The sequence below is a fragment of the Pisolithus orientalis genome (assembly GCF_024613125.1).
Source record: "Pisolithus orientalis strain OTSU chromosome Unknown F5J12scaffold_41, whole genome shotgun sequence".
Taxonomy (NCBI): domain Eukaryota; kingdom Fungi; phylum Basidiomycota; class Agaricomycetes; order Boletales; family Pisolithaceae; genus Pisolithus; species Pisolithus orientalis.
The window spans coordinates 54,343-70,521 of record NW_026260822.1 but is presented as its reverse complement, the minus strand read 5'-3'; the positions used below and the strand labels follow the sequence as shown (position 1 = coordinate 70,521).

At 50.1% G+C, this 16,179-nt stretch overlaps 5 protein-coding genes across 5 annotated transcripts; 2 read left to right on the top strand and 3 right to left on the bottom strand.

Moving 5' to 3' along the window:
• Positions 1-1,434: 1,434 nt before the first annotated feature.
• On the bottom strand, positions 1,435-3,150 carry F5J12DRAFT_856524 (uncharacterized protein). The gene is made up of 5 exons (XM_051746711.1): positions 2,454-3,150; positions 2,334-2,397; positions 1,920-2,280; positions 1,576-1,840; positions 1,435-1,527 (listed from the first exon to the last, which is right to left on the bottom strand). The coding sequence occupies exons 1-4, from the start codon at positions 2,834-2,836 to the stop codon at positions 1,596-1,598; spliced, it is 1,053 nt and encodes a 350-aa protein (XP_051596222.1). The 5' UTR covers positions 2,837-3,150; the 3' UTR covers positions 1,435-1,527; positions 1,576-1,595.
• A 772-nt stretch (positions 3,151-3,922) lies between these two features.
• Positions 3,923-5,746, bottom strand: F5J12DRAFT_408445 (uncharacterized protein). Its single transcript, XM_051739277.1, has 14 exons — positions 5,634-5,746; positions 5,543-5,577; positions 5,310-5,490; positions 5,143-5,204; positions 4,996-5,093; positions 4,856-4,941; positions 4,795-4,802; positions 4,621-4,746; positions 4,558-4,573; positions 4,460-4,502; positions 4,393-4,401; positions 4,290-4,327; positions 4,166-4,224; positions 3,923-4,111 (listed from the first exon to the last, which is right to left on the bottom strand). The coding sequence occupies exons 1-14, from the start codon at positions 5,648-5,650 to the stop codon at positions 4,011-4,013; spliced, it is 879 nt and encodes a 292-aa protein (XP_051596221.1). The 5' UTR covers positions 5,651-5,746; the 3' UTR covers positions 3,923-4,010.
• Positions 5,747-7,214: 1,468 nt separating this feature from the next.
• F5J12DRAFT_726187 (uncharacterized protein) lies at positions 7,215-9,838 on the top strand (the record flags this gene model as incomplete). Its single annotated transcript, XM_051741705.1, has 8 exons — positions 7,215-7,495; positions 7,552-7,569; positions 7,639-7,717; positions 7,768-7,901; positions 7,957-7,981; positions 8,044-8,138; positions 8,195-8,324; positions 8,384-9,838. The coding sequence occupies 8 exons, from the start codon at positions 7,215-7,217 to the stop codon at positions 9,836-9,838; spliced, it is 2,217 nt and encodes a 738-aa protein (XP_051596220.1).
• Positions 9,839-10,578: 740 nt separating this feature from the next.
• F5J12DRAFT_856488 (uncharacterized protein) lies at positions 10,579-12,892 on the top strand. Its single transcript, XM_051746710.1, has 5 exons — positions 10,579-11,248; positions 11,308-11,539; positions 11,593-11,728; positions 11,801-12,363; positions 12,427-12,892. The coding sequence occupies exons 1-5, from the start codon at positions 10,761-10,763 to the stop codon at positions 12,502-12,504; spliced, it is 1,497 nt and encodes a 498-aa protein (XP_051596219.1). The 5' UTR covers positions 10,579-10,760; the 3' UTR covers positions 12,505-12,892.
• On the bottom strand, positions 12,811-14,940 carry F5J12DRAFT_785701 (cytochrome P450; the record flags this gene model as incomplete). Its single annotated transcript, XM_051743274.1, has 11 exons — positions 12,811-12,892; positions 12,950-13,160; positions 13,271-13,385; positions 13,421-13,485; positions 13,537-13,750; positions 13,775-13,788; positions 13,843-13,948; positions 14,000-14,115; positions 14,167-14,315; positions 14,424-14,694; positions 14,748-14,940. 11 exons carry the CDS (start codon positions 14,938-14,940, stop codon positions 12,811-12,813), a joined length of 1,536 nt encoding a protein of 511 aa, XP_051596218.1.
• Between the last annotated feature and the right edge of the window lie 1,239 nt (positions 14,941-16,179).

Below are 16,179 nucleotides of genomic sequence, written 5' to 3'. Positions count from 1 at the left end.
GCTATAGGGCGTGCTGTGTGCAGGCGGGGTAAAACATAGGTACGACACAGAGCCAGGCAGGACAAATATTGTGAGAGTCCTTTCCATCCTAGTTAACCCACCTTTCAGCGTATTCAAGTCCTCCAACGACCGGTCCCTTATTAATTGATCGCTCTGACGAGCTTTCGCATCTAGGCTCTCGTTTGAAGACACGATTAGAGATGCCTAATGCTTCGAATCGTATCTCGACTGTTCTTTCCCCAGTCCAACTTATCTCAGTGGCCAGGACTCGTATTCCACGTTTTACGTCTCAATAAAGCGTTCGGTTGACCCGTGGTCCATTACACCTGTTTTCACCAGAACACCCACACTGCTCTTTTTTCCGCTTGCTCATCAATTGCTTTGTGTCAGTCATTATACACTTTCGCGGCCAAGGCCAGTAATTAAAAAAATCCACCAGGATGTGAGTGATACTCTCACGATGACTGGTTAATCTCTTTCCGCCATTGCCGGTGACACCTCCCCGGGAAAAGTTGCCGCAATCGTTTTGGAGCTTTTAGGGGCAGCGGGCATCACCTCACTTTGGGTTTCTTGTGCTTGCAGGCGTGAAGGGGACGCTAGACTCTTCATGGCATCTCGGCCCGCTCGAAGGTGAAGTGTCTATGAGGAACCCGAGCACGTTTATGGACTCACAGTATGGGACTTGCGACCCATAATGAAGACCCACATGGCAACGTCTTTTTTTTTCTTTCGAAAGTTCCCCCGCACTTGAACGCTCGAATACCGTCAACAAGCTTCCATCCTACCTCGAAGAAGAAAAAAACCGACGCAGCGACGAAATAACGAACTGGTTGTACATCCCAAATATGATTAACTCCTAACGACCCATTATCAATCGAAGATCACGTTGCAATATACATCAAAACCCATCCCATGACCGTGCTAGGAGAAGCTTTCTTTTTCAGGTTAGGATCTCTCTTTGCTTTGACGCGTCGTCTAGGTTCTTATTAGCTATACCTCACTGATTTCTTCCTTTCGTACCTTGCCCTCTTGTTCATGCATTGGTAACTGATCATTCGTAGGATAAAATACCCACTTTGTCATGCATTTCAGTGTTTATAACTTTCATGACGCTCTTCATGCTTTTATTTTATTTTTGGAAAGAATACATCCATAATGTTGCTAATAGTGCTCAATAACATGCAACTGGGGATCAGGTTATTCGAATTTTGCCTTTAAACTAACGAAGGGCTTCAAGCTGCCACCCACGTGAAGCTTCTCGAACAAAGGTGGGACCCATAAGTACTATGAGGGCGAACGCCATGTGTAACTCTAATGATACTGAATCTAAATGTGGATTATCCATCTTTCGTTCTCGCTGGTCGCACGCGCAAGAGAGCAGCCCTTAATGGGCAATGGGTCAACGTCTGAACCCCCTCTTCCCAGTAATCTTACCGCTCAGCGCCAGGCTTGCGTCACCCCCTTCCACCACTACAGGCTGTACAATCGCTGAGATAATCCGCGCTGCGTTCGTCACCTCGTCATATTGTCTGTGGTGCTCTCCGTCCCCCCATTCCGCGTGTTCACCTTCAATAGCACAAATATGTACCACACAGCTAATTCCCGGGAGCCTTCTTCGTGGGCACGAAGAGCCACGACAAGGTGATGAAAAAACGGATACCAGCACCGACCCCGAGAGCCCCTGCTGTTCCGATTTTGTCAAGGACGACACGACCTGTGAATCCTCCGATGAACAGGAAGAGGATGGCTATAACCTTGTGGTCGCGTGCTTTAATTAGCCGGCGGAAGTGGAAGAGTTGGGGTTCGGTCACGAGTTCGCACCATGTTGAAGTTAGGACGACTGTGGAAAGGGTGTCAGTATGTCGCGGGGGAGTGAGGGCAGAGGGGAGACAAGGACGCGAGGGAGGTATTCGACTCACCAGTAGTTGTAAATTGGGTATTTAATCTCTTTCCCATAATCCCTTGTAAACCCATGCTAGCACTCATAAACACGATGCACACAAACGAAAGCACGTTGCTCCAGGTCGGGTCAGTACTGGAATCCAGAAGACTCAGTTGTCCAGATTTCCGAACGGCGATAGCCGCCGCCATAGTGAAGACTGTCTGAATGAACGTGCCGAGGGTCACCCATAGACGCGTCTGGGAGCCGATCTTATCGCCAAATCGGCCGATGAAAGCACCGAAGAGGAAGGAGAGCAGAGAGCAGAGGGCTCGACGATCTGCGAGGTCGAAGGAGTAGTTGTGTGAACCGTTGAAGAAACGTGCTAAAGAGAGGGAGAGCTGATTGGCACATACATCAGGAGTAGTATAGGGATGAAATGGAGTAAGCATACTTGGAGGCTGTTTCCTGTCTGGAACGCACACCATACGAACATCAGGGAAAGACACACCGCATCACTACCGGATACGGTGGCTTTAGACAACGGCGTAGTGCAGATAAAGCAGGGGCGTACATGAAACCGGTCGTGAAGCAACAGGCAGTTAAGGGTGCAGAGGCGCGTGAACCGTCGATCTCTCCCATAAAAAATTGTCTTAGACTGTTCATCCTGGGAGAGCTGGGCCCATCTTCCGCATCGGACGAGTCCCTTCGCCTACTCTGAACGACAACGGGAGGTGGCAGGTCTCCTTTCCCCCTTACTTGTGGATCGGAAGATTGAAGGTTATCGCTCGCGCCTTGCACGTGAGACTGCTGGGCTGGGTTGCTGCTGCCTTGGTCTTCCTGGACGGGGTTGACATATGAGACAGGGCGCGTGGTAGAAATGAGAGGTTCAGTCTGGGCTTTGAAGGACTCCGTCCTGCGGAGAAACCACCCCCAGGTCGTCTTCGAGGGCGACATTCTTTTTCTCCTTTTTCTTTTTCGACCTGGTGGGTTGGGACAGGAAGGAGTGTTGGGTTATCACCTGTTATCGTTCGGGCGACTATTCGGCTTAACAGTTTGACAAGAGCGTGCACGCTAGGCACGCCCTGGACAATTAGAGTGTTCGATATCATTGGTCGTCAGGCGCGAAATGAAAAAGGTCACCATGATGATGGTGATGATGATGATGATATCGCGCGCGTGCAAGTATAAAAACCGGCACAAAACGGCCGATCATTGAAGCAAGAGTGCCAATCTGCGGAGTCGTGACTACTAGCGCATGTGGAAAAAAAGCGGTGGTGAAAGCGCTTGTAACAGCTTACGGGCCAACCCGACTCGGAGCATTCTTATTTGACACGTGAAAACGTGGGCTCCTGCATACGGTTGTTGGCTGCTGGGATGAGTTGGACCGACGGAACGGCAGAGAATCTAGAGATACGATTCGGAGCACGATAAGCGCTGGGCATTTCTGGTCGCATCTTCAAACGAGAGCCAAGATACGAGAAAAACCTCGGCCTGGCCGTCGGAGGACTTGAAGGCGGCTGAGAAGTGGGTTTGAATAGATCTTCCAACCCGTCAGAGACTGATACGTGAATACAGCAAGTCCTCTGTAGGTCCTCCAACTGCTTACTGACTCACGGTCAGCATCGGTCGTCCTGACGAAGGATCGCAGATAATCAAGGGAAGGTCAGTTGGTGGGGACGACGCGATCAAAGACCAGTTCTTTTTTTTTTTTTTTGGGAGTGATATACGCGAAATCCTGCGCGATCTACTCAAAGGTCCCACGTCGCCCTGGAACACGAACACCCTACTAGTAACCGAAGGGCGTAAACCAACTGCAACGGGTCATACCCTCCTGTGGCAACGAAGTTCTGAGTCATGAAGTGGTAAGAAATACCAAGTGACATCCCCAGTAGCAATAATCCTGAATCTTGCGGGAGGAAAACTACCGAACGCATTCGAAGCCCAAATAACATGCACGTATTATTCCAATGTGCGACAATCCAACAGTACCGTATTACCAAGCGACGCAAACTAGATTACACCATGAAAGGAAAATATACTATGAGCTACAGTCTCAAAACTCTCCAAGAGTGAGTGTGATTAGGCAGTGTGATATACTTCGCTGTAAGTTGCGGGACTCCACGGTTCATCAGTGAAGCCCTGCACTGTTGATACGCCAACCTAGGAGTAAATTGATAGTTGCATAAATAAGCATTGGGAAATTGCATATCTGGGATGGAAAACCCACAACTGTGGTATATCAATCATGGGTGCAACACGCGTACTGCAGACAAATAGACTGACCTCGACTTTTAGGATCCCGAAGATTCATCATCAATCTCGATATCATTGCCGCACAGAGCCTTTTTCAGATAGGAAAGTATGGGCGATGTGCTGCGGGCGTAGAACGGACCAAGAAAGCACTCACAAGTTTGTCGGACTGGATAGGACTGACTTCACCCATGGCTATTCGTGGCGTCGGATCCAATGCGTTCAGGTGGACCAGAATACGGAATGAATTGTTGACTCACATTTGCTACCTAGATTAGAGGGAATAATGATGAGACGAAAGTGGCTTGGCTGTGGACATGTGCTTACCAGAAACACGATAATATTTGCGACGTTCATGACTGTCATCACGCTGTCACATTTCGAGGATTAGATCGTGGCATATACCAAGGAATGGACACACGCACCCGAAGTATAAGGTGCCTATCGGCAACATGAGTAAGGTTCCAACTTCAAGAGAATGAGCGCACCGTCACGTATCAGCATGTCTATGAAAGTTCGTTCGCCCCTGGTACCGATACGCGCCAACTTCCAAAGTGTGAAGACAAAAATGAGGGCGTCGAAGAGAAGTTGCCCGCCCCATGCGGCGGCGTAACCTAACATGCATAAGCACATCAACGGAAAATACACAAATCGGCGCCTACGTAGAGCCCTGGAAATGCGAGCGTGAACGTAGCGGCGGGCATTAGAAGAAACGAAACATACTGTGATGGGTAGATTGGTCCGAGACAGCCAGCTAGCACCATGTATTTCGGTGGTGGAAGTGGCGGTCCGCGATATATAAATGCCCACTACGCATCACCTCGTGACCACGATCCATAAGCCACGCAGATAGCTCTACTTACGCAACAAATTCCTGCAGATATCAGAGCCACCGTGACAAAGAGGGCCAGAACTCGTCGGTCTTGGTCATAGAAGGCGTACACCCGCATCATCATGATTACTAGCGCACCGCTCAAACGGGAAGATCCTAAAGGAAAGACTCTGCTCACTTGCTCCAATGAGTTGAAGAACAGCCATGATGAGTTGATCGGTCATGTGCAGACTCTGGCACCTGGAGGTAGCATCGAGTAAGAGAGGAAGCATGATCCAGGCCGATTCATCCCTACCCCTATGGGGGATGGTCAGCGCGGTTGGACGTGGTTAAGCATTTCAACGCACTGGGCTGTTCGAACCGCCGCTGTGCGGGAGAAAATTTTCCAGAAAAGCAGGAACACGGCCCAAGAGGCCTATGTATCGGTTGGCGATGAAGAGAGCAAACGCCCACGTCCGACGCGGTTGACACCAGAACAGATCGACCTCCCTTCCAAACGTAAGTGTGTAGTCGTACAGGAACAACACTGGGGACGCATCGTGAGTTAGTCGAGGCCAAACGGGCCGTTCTACCCTTACCATATGCTGCAACATTGAAGCATGCAGCTACGTTACTTTCGCGGTTTTTGGATCAGCCAGCAAGAAGAAACGGACGGATATAGCCACTTACATTCCAGGGTACATCATCTCGAACGTGGAGAGGCGGAAGGGAGGCGAGGGGAGTTCCTTATACAAGGTTCTTATATAAAGACATCGATAGACTAATTAGGCCTAGACTCCCAGTCAAAGGGAGGCGTCGACCAATGATAGGGTTGCTCGTTCTGCAAGGACGGCAAGTAAGCGTAATAGAATAGAAGTATGGAAAGGACGAACGATTCAGTACTGCACCTATCAAACGACGCGCGTGTCTAGAACTCAGAAAACACGCCCAATGGGCAGACTGCGAAGTCATATTTGGGGCGTTGCAAGTCCACCTGGCCGAGTAGCATTCAAAGTCAGATTCTGAAATGAAAAGCTAGACTCGGTTGAATGGGCGCTAGCCCTGAGTTGTACACATACAATTGCCAGGACCCTTGCTGTGCACGAGGGCTGGCGTGCTTGCCCTCCAGATGCGGCTGTGCTGCGGGTGGAGCACGCCCCTCCACACATGTACCCACAGCTCATGCTCTCCTCGGAAGATGGTGTGCCGCATGAGTGTGCTGTTGCCATGAGAATCCACAAGGGTGCGACTGTGATGCTCGTCGCGACGATAACTCCTGACACGTCAAAGAGTGGTGCGCTCCAGTCGAGCGCATGTCTTACTTTATTCTGTCTCACCGACGCTTTCACTCATTCGCAGAGCTCTGGTCCGGTGCTGGATACGCTGAGTCCCGCTGGGTAGGACTGCCGGAATGCATTTCCAAAACCGAGCGCGGTCTCCGAAACGAACTTGAACACCTTCCAAATATGGATGGCGACGCTCCTCGTCTGGCCTGCAGCGAAGCATCGAGGAAGAGAGTCGCATCCCGGAACGGATTCTCCATTTCTGTGTCCCTGACTCGACGATGGCCCGTGCGCTGTTCCTCTCTGGCGACTCTGCTTTGCGATGCTATAAATGCCGGGGAGGGTCGTCGCATACAATCAATCCCCCCCTTCTTCTTCTTCTCCTTCTTCTCCTCTTCTCCATCTCCCTCGTCGCACGAGCGCTGCTTTTATCCCCCTTACACTCCAGGACCACAAGGTTACATAATTATTCTCCGCTGAATCCGCCCAAATTAAACTTCTTTCACGTCACATTAAGTACAATCGATCTCCACCCATGAATGCGTCCACCTCAGCCTCCTGCTCCAGTAGCACTGTCAATCCCACCGTCCCTTCCTGTGAAGCACAAGGCTGTCAAGGCGGCAGATACCCTGAACACAACAGCGCCTAGGCCAGAAAAACCTCCAGCATCTGCCCAACATCCCTCCGCGCCACCCCCTCAGTCAGATCCTTCTTCGAATATCAATCTCAGTACCAGCAACTCCATGGCTTTCTTGCACTCAGATAATCAGACTAATTCCCTTTCGAACAGTACGTCTTTCATCCTCTTCACACCCTGACTGTTACTCGAACGGCCTCGTCTCGTAAGATAATCCAAGCGAATTTCCTTCCGAAACCCTTCTAGAACAGCTCGAATCCAGCACAGCAGATCCTTTGTTACAGGCGAAGATCCAAAATCGTATCACACGTGAGCCCCGTCTCTCATCTGTGGCTTCGCGTTTGAGCATGCATGCGAAATGTTGTAGCTTCCTATAGCTTTCCTGGTGCATCCGGTATCGAGTATTCACGACACCGCACTGAAGAGGTTGCAGAAAATATCTCTTCGGCAGGATCGACATCGCCTACTAGCACGGACCCAGAGAAATCTATATCGACGCAGCGCACTCCAAATATTTATATCAACGGTCTTCCCCCACATTATTCAGAGCAGGACTTGTTCGCGCTTACACAGCCTTTCGGCGAGATCAAGAGCGTGAGGACATTTACCAGACACGTTAGTGAAAAGCCAACGTCAGTAGTTCCAGTTGTCCCAGACGCCCTTCCTGACCGTCGTTTGTTTCTGACAGCGGCTATGGTTTTGTCCTGTAAGGCATCGTGCCCAGTAGCTGTCTGCCACACCTGCTGACCTAAGACCGTCACGGCCAATCGATCAGGTTCAACGACATCAAATCTGCTGAGCGATGCATAGAGGGTCTTCGAAAGTACCGTAACCTCCACCCATCTTTTTCCAAGGTTCGTTGGTCCTCCCTTCGATCCGCCGAGTCTTGCTCATTGACGCATAGCAAATACACCGTATCCCGGGAACTATATACGCGCAACAGAGTATAGCACAACCTGCCGAACACGACCCAAGCTCATTCAAGGCACGAATGGAGGGGCTAAAGGACGAAACATCAACCAATCTCTACATTGAAGGGTGAGGAGCTAATGCTATTTACGTACCATATACGACCGACTGAGGTTGCGCCAAGTCTTCCCCTAACGATCAACGAAGAGGTAATAGACAGAAATGTTTTCACTGCCAGCGGCCGACTGAACCGAACGCTTGGGTTTTATAGAGTCTCGCCTCGTTGACGGCCCCGCACAAGATTAAAAGTAGCCGGTTCTTCAAGACCAAACTGAGCGATCCTCCTCGCATAATTGCTTTCGTCCGGTGAGTTCGTCACCCCTTTAGTCCTGTAAGGAACTTGACTCTACTAAATTTCCCAGTCTGGAAACGCGTGCGGCCGCAGAAGAAACGATCGAAAATCTGCACGGCAAAATGGTCCGAGGCTGGAACGATCCTGGCTGCCGAGTCTCTGTGCGTTTTGCAGATAGTCCTGAACAACGGGAGTTGCGAGTAAGTAGAGTCTCATACCAGCAAGGATGGTGCTGACAATCACAATCCCCCCCACAAAGCGCGCTGAGCGGATGTTGAAAAGCGGGGACAACTCACCTTCCCGTTTAACGATTGCGCAAGCCGCACTGCTCAATCTTCGGGGCCAAGAACTGCAAACTGATTCACGCAAATCTCCTAGACTCTTCCAGTACCAAGACCTCCCTCCAGCTGAGAAACGAAGCCCGAATTATTTCCTGCAGTCGCAGCCAACCCTCGATTATTTGCCCATTTCGCAACCGCTTCCTGTTTTGCCCTCACTACCCACTAACTTGGGCTATAATCTGTACAACTCACCCGTGTTTCCCGTGAGAGATTTGCAGGGAAATGCGGAGATGGATATTCTTCGACAATCAATGCAGGGTCTCGGCATGGAAGAGCCGATGTTCGATAATCCTTTAAAAAGCAGCGCGCTCGGCATTGATTACCAAACGGCTCAGACCTCGCTTCGATCGCTCGCGGGTACCAGGTCGGTATCGAGCGTTCCACCTGCACGTCACCGCGGGCAGACTCAAGCACACAATGGCTTCACTCCTGCAGAGGAGGTGATTCTTCAGGCACATGCTGGGCGTCTCCGGATACAAACTCACTCGACGAATGGTTCACACCTTTCGGATGCAGACTTACCGCTTAATGTCCCAGCTACGCAGGAATTCATGAACAGTCAACCCTTCCTGAGTGCAAATCGATTGCACACCACACCGAACCAGTTCCAGCTTGGGCGACTACGAACAACAAAGTCTTCTCAGGACCTTCTGCCGACCATATCGGAGGACGATACCCACGCAGTCGCAGGAAATCCGCGGCTTGCGGCACAACCAAACCCCATGGCCATGCCGGGCCAGGAAGCACTCCATAGTTATCTATCTGCGAATGGCAACGAAGCAGACGTCAAACTCAAACAAGCTAGCCGCGCTATCAGAATCACCACATCGAACCAAGACGAGAAAGCTAAGAGCTGGAGGCATCTCCGGTCAGGCGCAATGGGTGCGATTGGCAGCCACCGCAATCAATCTCAGCCCCCTACCACGTCTATACGTCAGCCAGTTACCACCAGACTATCCTTTTCAGACGACGATTCATATCATCAATCGTCTGTTCCCTCGAACAGCTCCACTACCATAGGTCACTCCAATGAGATCAACGCCGAACGTGTTTACCCGCAGGACGGAGGGCGGACTAGGCAGGTTGAGAGTCGCAATAGGGCGCATGTTGGTCTCGCCCCAAGGGTGACGACCCACCACGCCAATGCAACCTTCTCACCTTCCTGCGGGGAACCTGCGAGGATGAACGAACTGAAGTCACCCACCGTCGTCTCGCCCGCCCTGACCAATTCCTCGCGTTCTCCGTCTACCCTCAGTCCATCCACGCCCTTCTCCAGTTCATTCGGAAGCATGCACGATATGTTTGATGTGGTGACGATAGACAACGAGGACGAGATGGAGAAAGACATTAAGGTAAAGGTCAGATCCAAGTAAACTGTTTTGAGGTTGCCACAGCCGCGCTTGTCTCTACGTTGTTTTCGACCGCACATTTTGAACTATCTTGTACATCGTTGAACTAGCGCAGCCTCCCATCGATGTATGCGTACAGGTACTGTTTTTGTCGTAGCCCTTGTGTAGACGTTGTCTCTGTTTTGATTGTGGTACTTATGTACGTGGTGGTCCGGGCGGGTCGAGTGGTACATGGGTGTTAACAAGACATACCGTTTATTGGAAATACATTACTTTCTATGCATGTCCCACGCCTCATGATCAGTTAGTCTGAATACCAGACCCATCTAATGAGGCAAAGCCATCGATAGAGCCTCAGTTGGAAGTAAGATGGAAGTTACTCGTTACTAATTAGCTGGCGGTGGAACCGCTCAGAAGTATCCAGTATTTCAGGCGTCGTGAAGGTAGACGCCAAGGCAAGAGCGGGAGCCAGATAGACCCTATCGGCCACTGCCCTCGTCGATGTTTAGTACTCCATCGTACGTTCTCGAGTTGTCTTGTGCAGTGTTGATTGGCTCGACCTCAAGCTCCTAACGATGCATCCGGTTTTCACTTGCCAAACCATTAGCATTAGTAGTTTTCATCTAGATTATCAGATAAGCTTACCACCATCACCTCGGCACCGCAAACGTCGACTGTATGCTTGGCCGTCTTACGGCCAATTGTAAGTTCTCCGAGTAGCATTATCGCGGCCATCATGGTTAAATAGCGTGCACCCAAGGCGGGCGGTGTTTGACCGAGTTGGCTTCACGCTATCGGATCGATGAAAACATTCCTCTGATCAACTCTGATTCTAGCACTAGTATCGGTTATCATATACATATATCACTTCGTGGGGACAGCGATCCCCCTACCAGCCTACGAAAACTGCGTCAACAACACTGAGTGCTAAACCCTAATTGCTACGATGAACCTCCCCACGAACCCAACGGCAGGTGCAACCGCGCAGTCCTCTCCATCCGTCGACTTCGGGGTCGGATATGCCCCTACGACCGTCTCCGCTGGCACCGTCCTCACAGATATCGTCTCTGCAGAAGACCCACATCAGTCACTCAAATACTTTGGTGTCAAGTTTATCCGCGTCCAATGGGTCGACCTCTCCAACTTCATACACTGCCGCATTTTGACGATCTCGCACTTTTACAAGCTCCTCCGCGAGTCTCGTCCGGGCGTTGCGATCACGAAGGCTGCACTCGGACTCGTCTTCCTGACGCTGACCGAAGGATTTGGTGTATGTGGGGAGTATATCCTTGTCATGGACCTCTCGAGTGTGAGGTTGTGTGGATATGCGCCCGGGCATGCAGCCGTATTTGGATACTTCCAGGAGAAATACCCACTTGGCGGCAAGTTGGATGTACCCTTGTGCCCGAGGATGAATTTGAAAAGGATCGTAAAGTGGGTACTCTGCCGATATACCCAGAGAACGAGAGGTATTGATGGCATCCTATGTGCAGATACGCAGAAGAAGAACTCAAGACAAAGTTCCTTGTTGGCTTCGAGACCGAGTTTATCCTACTTACAATTTCGCAATCTGGTATCAAGGCTCCGAACAATCACGGGTGGTCAAGGACTGCTGCGCTCGCGTCAGGAACAACGGAGCTTACCGTGCTCGAGGAGATCGCGGATGCCCTCACCACATCTGGCATTGAACTTCAGATGTTCCACTCAGAGGCCGCGCCAGGGCAGGTTAGTCTTCTGACACGTTTTGTCGTATGTAACGCAAGACAATTTCGTTTTAGTACGAAGTCGTTACCGGCCCACTTCCTCCGCTTGAGGCTGCAGACGCGTTGGCCCATACGCGTGAGACAATCTATAACATCGCCAGAAAGCATGGCATGCATGCCACCCTTGCACCAAGATTGTACGCCAATAGCTGTACGTCATTGTTTTGAACATCTGTTACTTTTTTGCAGTGTATCTTGACGAGTTTTACTCGGCTCTCAACAGGTGGAAGTGGGGCGCACACCCACATCTCCGTTCACTCAACTTCTGGACCCTCACCACCCTCTGAACTCCATCCGTCCGTTCTCACCACTCATGAATCCCGATTCCTCGCCGGCCTAATGGCACATCTTCCCTCTGTCATTGCTTTCACCCTTCCTCTTCCCCAATCATATGCACGCATGACAGACGGAATTTGGTCTGGCGGAACATGGGCATCCTGGGGAGTCGAGCACAAGGAAGTACCCGTGCGACTTACGAACCCGAGCTCACCGCAGACGAGAAATTTTGAGGTCAAGACAGTTGATGGTACTGCAAGTCCTTATCTCGTTCTAGCCGGATTGATCAGTGCGGGTATCATCGGTATCAGAGACCAGTTGGAGTTAACAGTAGAGGGTTGTGGAGAGAAGGCGGCAGCTGAGTTGACGGAAGCGGAAAGGGCGGAGAAAAGGATTACGAAAAGGCTTCCATTGGATGTGGAGAGTGCACGGCAGTATCTGCTGGAAGATCAAAAGATAGGAGAAGTGATTGGGGAGGAGGTAGTGAGGAAGTATGTCGCTGTGAACAAGGCAAGTCCATCTCATCTCAGGTTGGCTTTCCCGAGTTTACTGATGGGGGTGAGTGTCTTCTAGACTCTTGGGGGACTGATTGTGCAACAAGAAACTGAGAGTGAAGACGCAGCTGTTGTTCGTCTTGTAGAAACATACTGAGGCGTGAATATGTGTCGTGCTATATGATTACTGCCACGCTCATAACCGCTCGGGTCGACCTGCACGTGTTTATGGAACCTGATCAGTGGTGCATATTCATTTAAACTTTGATAGTGGTAACACGAATAGACATAAAGGATACCAAGAACATGGGTATCTAAAGAAGTCCACAGTAACGCGCGTGGTGTTCAAGTCCAGACATTATACGCAGGTATTTCAACTAAAATGTAGAGAAGAATGTATAGACGGGTTTCAACCATAACGAGCAGTACGATTGGTTCTGAGACGCACATTCCGTCTTAAAGATTAGTGGCGAGGATTCTGTTGGATAAGCTCAAGAGCCTTCGCAGAGCGGGCTTTGATAGAACACTTGAACAGCTTGGGGTGGCTGCAGGAAAGAAGGCTCCGGGATTCGGAAACCTGTGAAAAGACGAAGGGCGCGCACCTGATGGTACCAGAGGAAGGATCAACTTCCGGAGTGATCTCAACTCCATTCTCAACCACCTTCGAAATCTCGAAGACGGCAAGTGACATAGCGACAGTGAGCCACACCGAGGCATCAGCGAAGGTGCAAACCTGTTGGTATATATTAAATCCATTCACTAGCCCGTCCAACAGCAGAGATCGGGCGGGGACAATACTGACCAGGACAGACGCTGCAAGAAACGATGTAAGCATGCCAATGAAAACTGATTTTATCTGTCCGATCTCACCGTCGTCCCAAATCCGAAGCAGATGTTGCGGGGATCAGTTTGCAGTGGCTTACCCTCTCCGGGAAGGAAACGATTCGGATTAAACTCCATAGGGTTGGGATAGATGGAAGGATCATGCAGCATGCCCCTATAAAGATGGCTGTATCGCATCACCGTGTCGATGGTCATCTGCAGTAGAAGACTTGCCAGATATTGCTTATCACCAGAGTTCCCCTGGGGATATAGTAGCCGTTATGAATGTCGTCGACGGTCAGGCGGTGCGGTAACACTGAAGTAAAATTGGTGTAGCATTAGCAGTGAGGTCATGGGTGAGACGTACCGACAGGAACGACGGCATGCCAACGGTAGACTTCTTTGACAAGAGCCTCGACATAGGGAAGAGATTCGCGATCCGCGAATGTAGGAAGACGGTCAGAACCAATGACGGCGTCTATCTCTGCTTGAGCCTTCCTTTGAACCTCCGGATAGAGCGTCATAGCCAAGAAAAACGCGTAGTTAGAAGAAACGGTCTGCGGAACGTTTGTCTGTTTACCCTAAACATGGGATATACGACTCACTGTATCTGCACCACCTGTAAAATCAGGACATGAGCGTTAAAGCAGATCAGAAGAAACTGGTAGCATACCGGCAAGCATCATCCCAGCAGTCCACTTGATATCATGCTCTTCCTCAGTCGATGCTTTGCGTTCCAACAGGTCTGAGGTGAGTGATTTACAAGCAATTCCAGCGGCCTAGTTGACATTGTGAGTAACGTCATAGTATTTTTCCATCAGCTACTTGACCATCTGCTTCTTGGCAAGCTCGAATAATTGGTTTATCATATTCAGGAGATCTGCGTGGCACTCTCTTGCTTTGCGTTTGAAGCCAGCGCCAGGGAACCACTCTGGAACGTACGCCACTGGCAAAAACAAATCAGTTGACCGCACTGCGACCCTGATTGTTTACTTACAAGCAGGGATACTGTCGACCATGAAAGCACCCACAGCAGTGTATCGGGCAAAATCGTCTATGACCTTCCCAGCAAGGTCCACGAAAGGATCGCCGCCTTCCCGAATGCAATACCCATATGAAATACGCAAAATAATAGCTCCTGCAGTCCTGTAGCAAAAGGTAACACAAGACGAAAGCAAGGCATTTCACATCTAACGTACGTGCGCAGGTGGGCATTCAAGTCAGCAGGCTTGGCCAGGACGCGTTCGCAAGAACTTATGAGTCTCCATTTCCTCAATAGGATGATATACAGAAACAGCGGTGCGGCCGCCAAGGACGCGGTGGAAGTTGCGGCGGTGTTCACGGAACTTGTCTCCATAGGGCAGGAGGACAAGGGCATCCTTCCATCCGATCAGCTCACCACCCATGGGAAGGGTGGGGCGGTCAGAATAGATTGAACTCTTCTTTTCGAGCATTTCGACAGCAGCGTTTGCAGAGTTGAGGATGACCGTGTGTTGGCCAAATATCTCCAAGTGGATCATATCACCTGTAACGATGATCACGATATTTGGAGGTCAAATGAATGAAGTATGTACTCACCGAATTTGTTGGCCCAATCTGAGAAGGTGAGCCATTGTTTTACAGAAGGCTTGTCCAGAAGGTTACCGAAGAGGGGGAGTGGTTTCGGACCCGGAGGAAAGGGAGCAAGGTTCTTCTTGGATACAATCCGTTTGATGAGATAAACGCCAGCACAAGCAAGACAGAGGTCTAGCCATGACATGAAGGTAGCCATGTTTGTAAGAGGAGTCGCGCAGGCAGAGGCGAACAGGAGACTGCGAGTGCAACGAAGGGGTATAGGGATGTGTGACTATTATACGTCTTGTCCGGTCGAAAAGGGGATTGAATATGCCCAGAATTCTGTTTCCACTCTTCGTGGACAGTCGCAGTAGAGGTAGCATCACAAGCAAGAAATTGCATACCTCTTCCTGTCTCCAGCCCAATTACCGATATACTGTACACAGTCCGAACGTCATGCGCCAATTTATTCCATCCCTGTTTTTGGTTGCGTTCGCAACTCGATTGCTCTGGATATGAAACTAGTAATTGGTGTGTCTTTTTCAACGTCCGGACAAACTACCGGCGCCCGCTTTCACGGCACCATTCGCGAAGCACTGCTCCGGCGAAGACCTAAGATTCTGGTTAAGGCGGCATGTACTCTCACCTTGTTCGCAGACATCATCCCATACAAGTGCATGTGCTACCAATCTTAATTGAAGTGTCAGTCAGCATCGGTCATCTCACACGTTCAGCTCGAGAACCTGTGGTCTAGAAATCAAACACCCACTTGCCGAAACTGGATCGATCATATCCTAGTTGGTTTTTTCTTCGTCTCTTGCGGCAACAACATGAATCCACGGCCGTAAGGCGTCCTTAGCGTACACGGCTCGATCATGGACCTCGATTGCAGGCAAGGCGGGATACAAATAAAGCAGGAAATTTTCGTTTCCAGAGTACACACTTACAGAAACAAAGCTTGCAATTTACCTGTTAAAAGCAGAGGGATTAGCAAGGATAATGTCATACGGTTAACTCACGGCCCAAGCCACTCAGGAGAAACGAACTGGCATTTAATCAGAAATCCATAATCTGGTGGGGCTCGGGGGTTAGCTAAGGATCCATCAATACACTTACGAGTTTTCCATCGTATTCGATCCAAAAGCTGGCTCAAAAAACATGCGAACAACTCAAAGGCACACTTACGTAACCAGTCCATCTTTTGCAACCGGACGTGCAAACGGCACGGACCACTATCGGATCGCAGAAAATGATATCTGACGTACGGCAAACGTCAGGCTCTGCGATTAGTATGTGGTGGCATGCTTCACTTTATCCTAAACCCAGAAACGTCTCGTGGGTCGTACTAGTGGGTTAAACATCGACAAGTCTGGACCGAAAATCAATTCCCAGTTCAACGTACACTTCGGTATATAGAATGAAAGGAGGAATCAGATCACTGAAATATAACTTCATG

Bases quoted from the DNA above. Each gene is read 5' to 3' on its own strand.
- F5J12DRAFT_856524 (XM_051746711.1), bottom strand. From the start codon at position 2,836: ATGTCGCCCTCGAAGACGACCTGGGGGTGGTTTCTCCGCAGGACGGAG. The intron at 2,398-2,453 runs GTACGCCCCTGC...CGTATCCGGTAG, and splicing joins TGCTTCACGACCGGTTTCAT to TGATGCGGTGTGTCTTTCCC. The intron at 2,281-2,333 runs GTATGCTTACTC...TGTGCCAATCAG, and splicing joins AGACAGGAAACAGCCTCCAA to CTCTCCCTCTCTTTAGCACG.
- F5J12DRAFT_408445 (XM_051739277.1), bottom strand. The intron at 5,205-5,309 runs GCGTTGAAATGC...TGCTACCTCCAG, and splicing joins GGCGGTTCGAACAGCCCAGT to GTGCCAGAGTCTGCACATGA. The intron at 4,225-4,289 runs GTGAGTGCTTTC...TATCTGAAAAAG, and splicing joins CTATCCAGTCCGACAAACTT to GCTCTGTGCGGCAATGATAT.
- F5J12DRAFT_856488 (XM_051746710.1), top strand. From the start codon at position 10,761: ATGAACCTCCCCACGAACCCAACGGCAGGTGCAACCGCGCAGTCCTCT. The intron at 11,249-11,307 runs GTGGGTACTCTG...TCCTATGTGCAG, and splicing joins AATTTGAAAAGGATCGTAAA to ATACGCAGAAGAAGAACTCA. The intron at 11,540-11,592 runs GTTAGTCTTCTG...ATTTCGTTTTAG, and splicing joins CAGAGGCCGCGCCAGGGCAG to TACGAAGTCGTTACCGGCCC.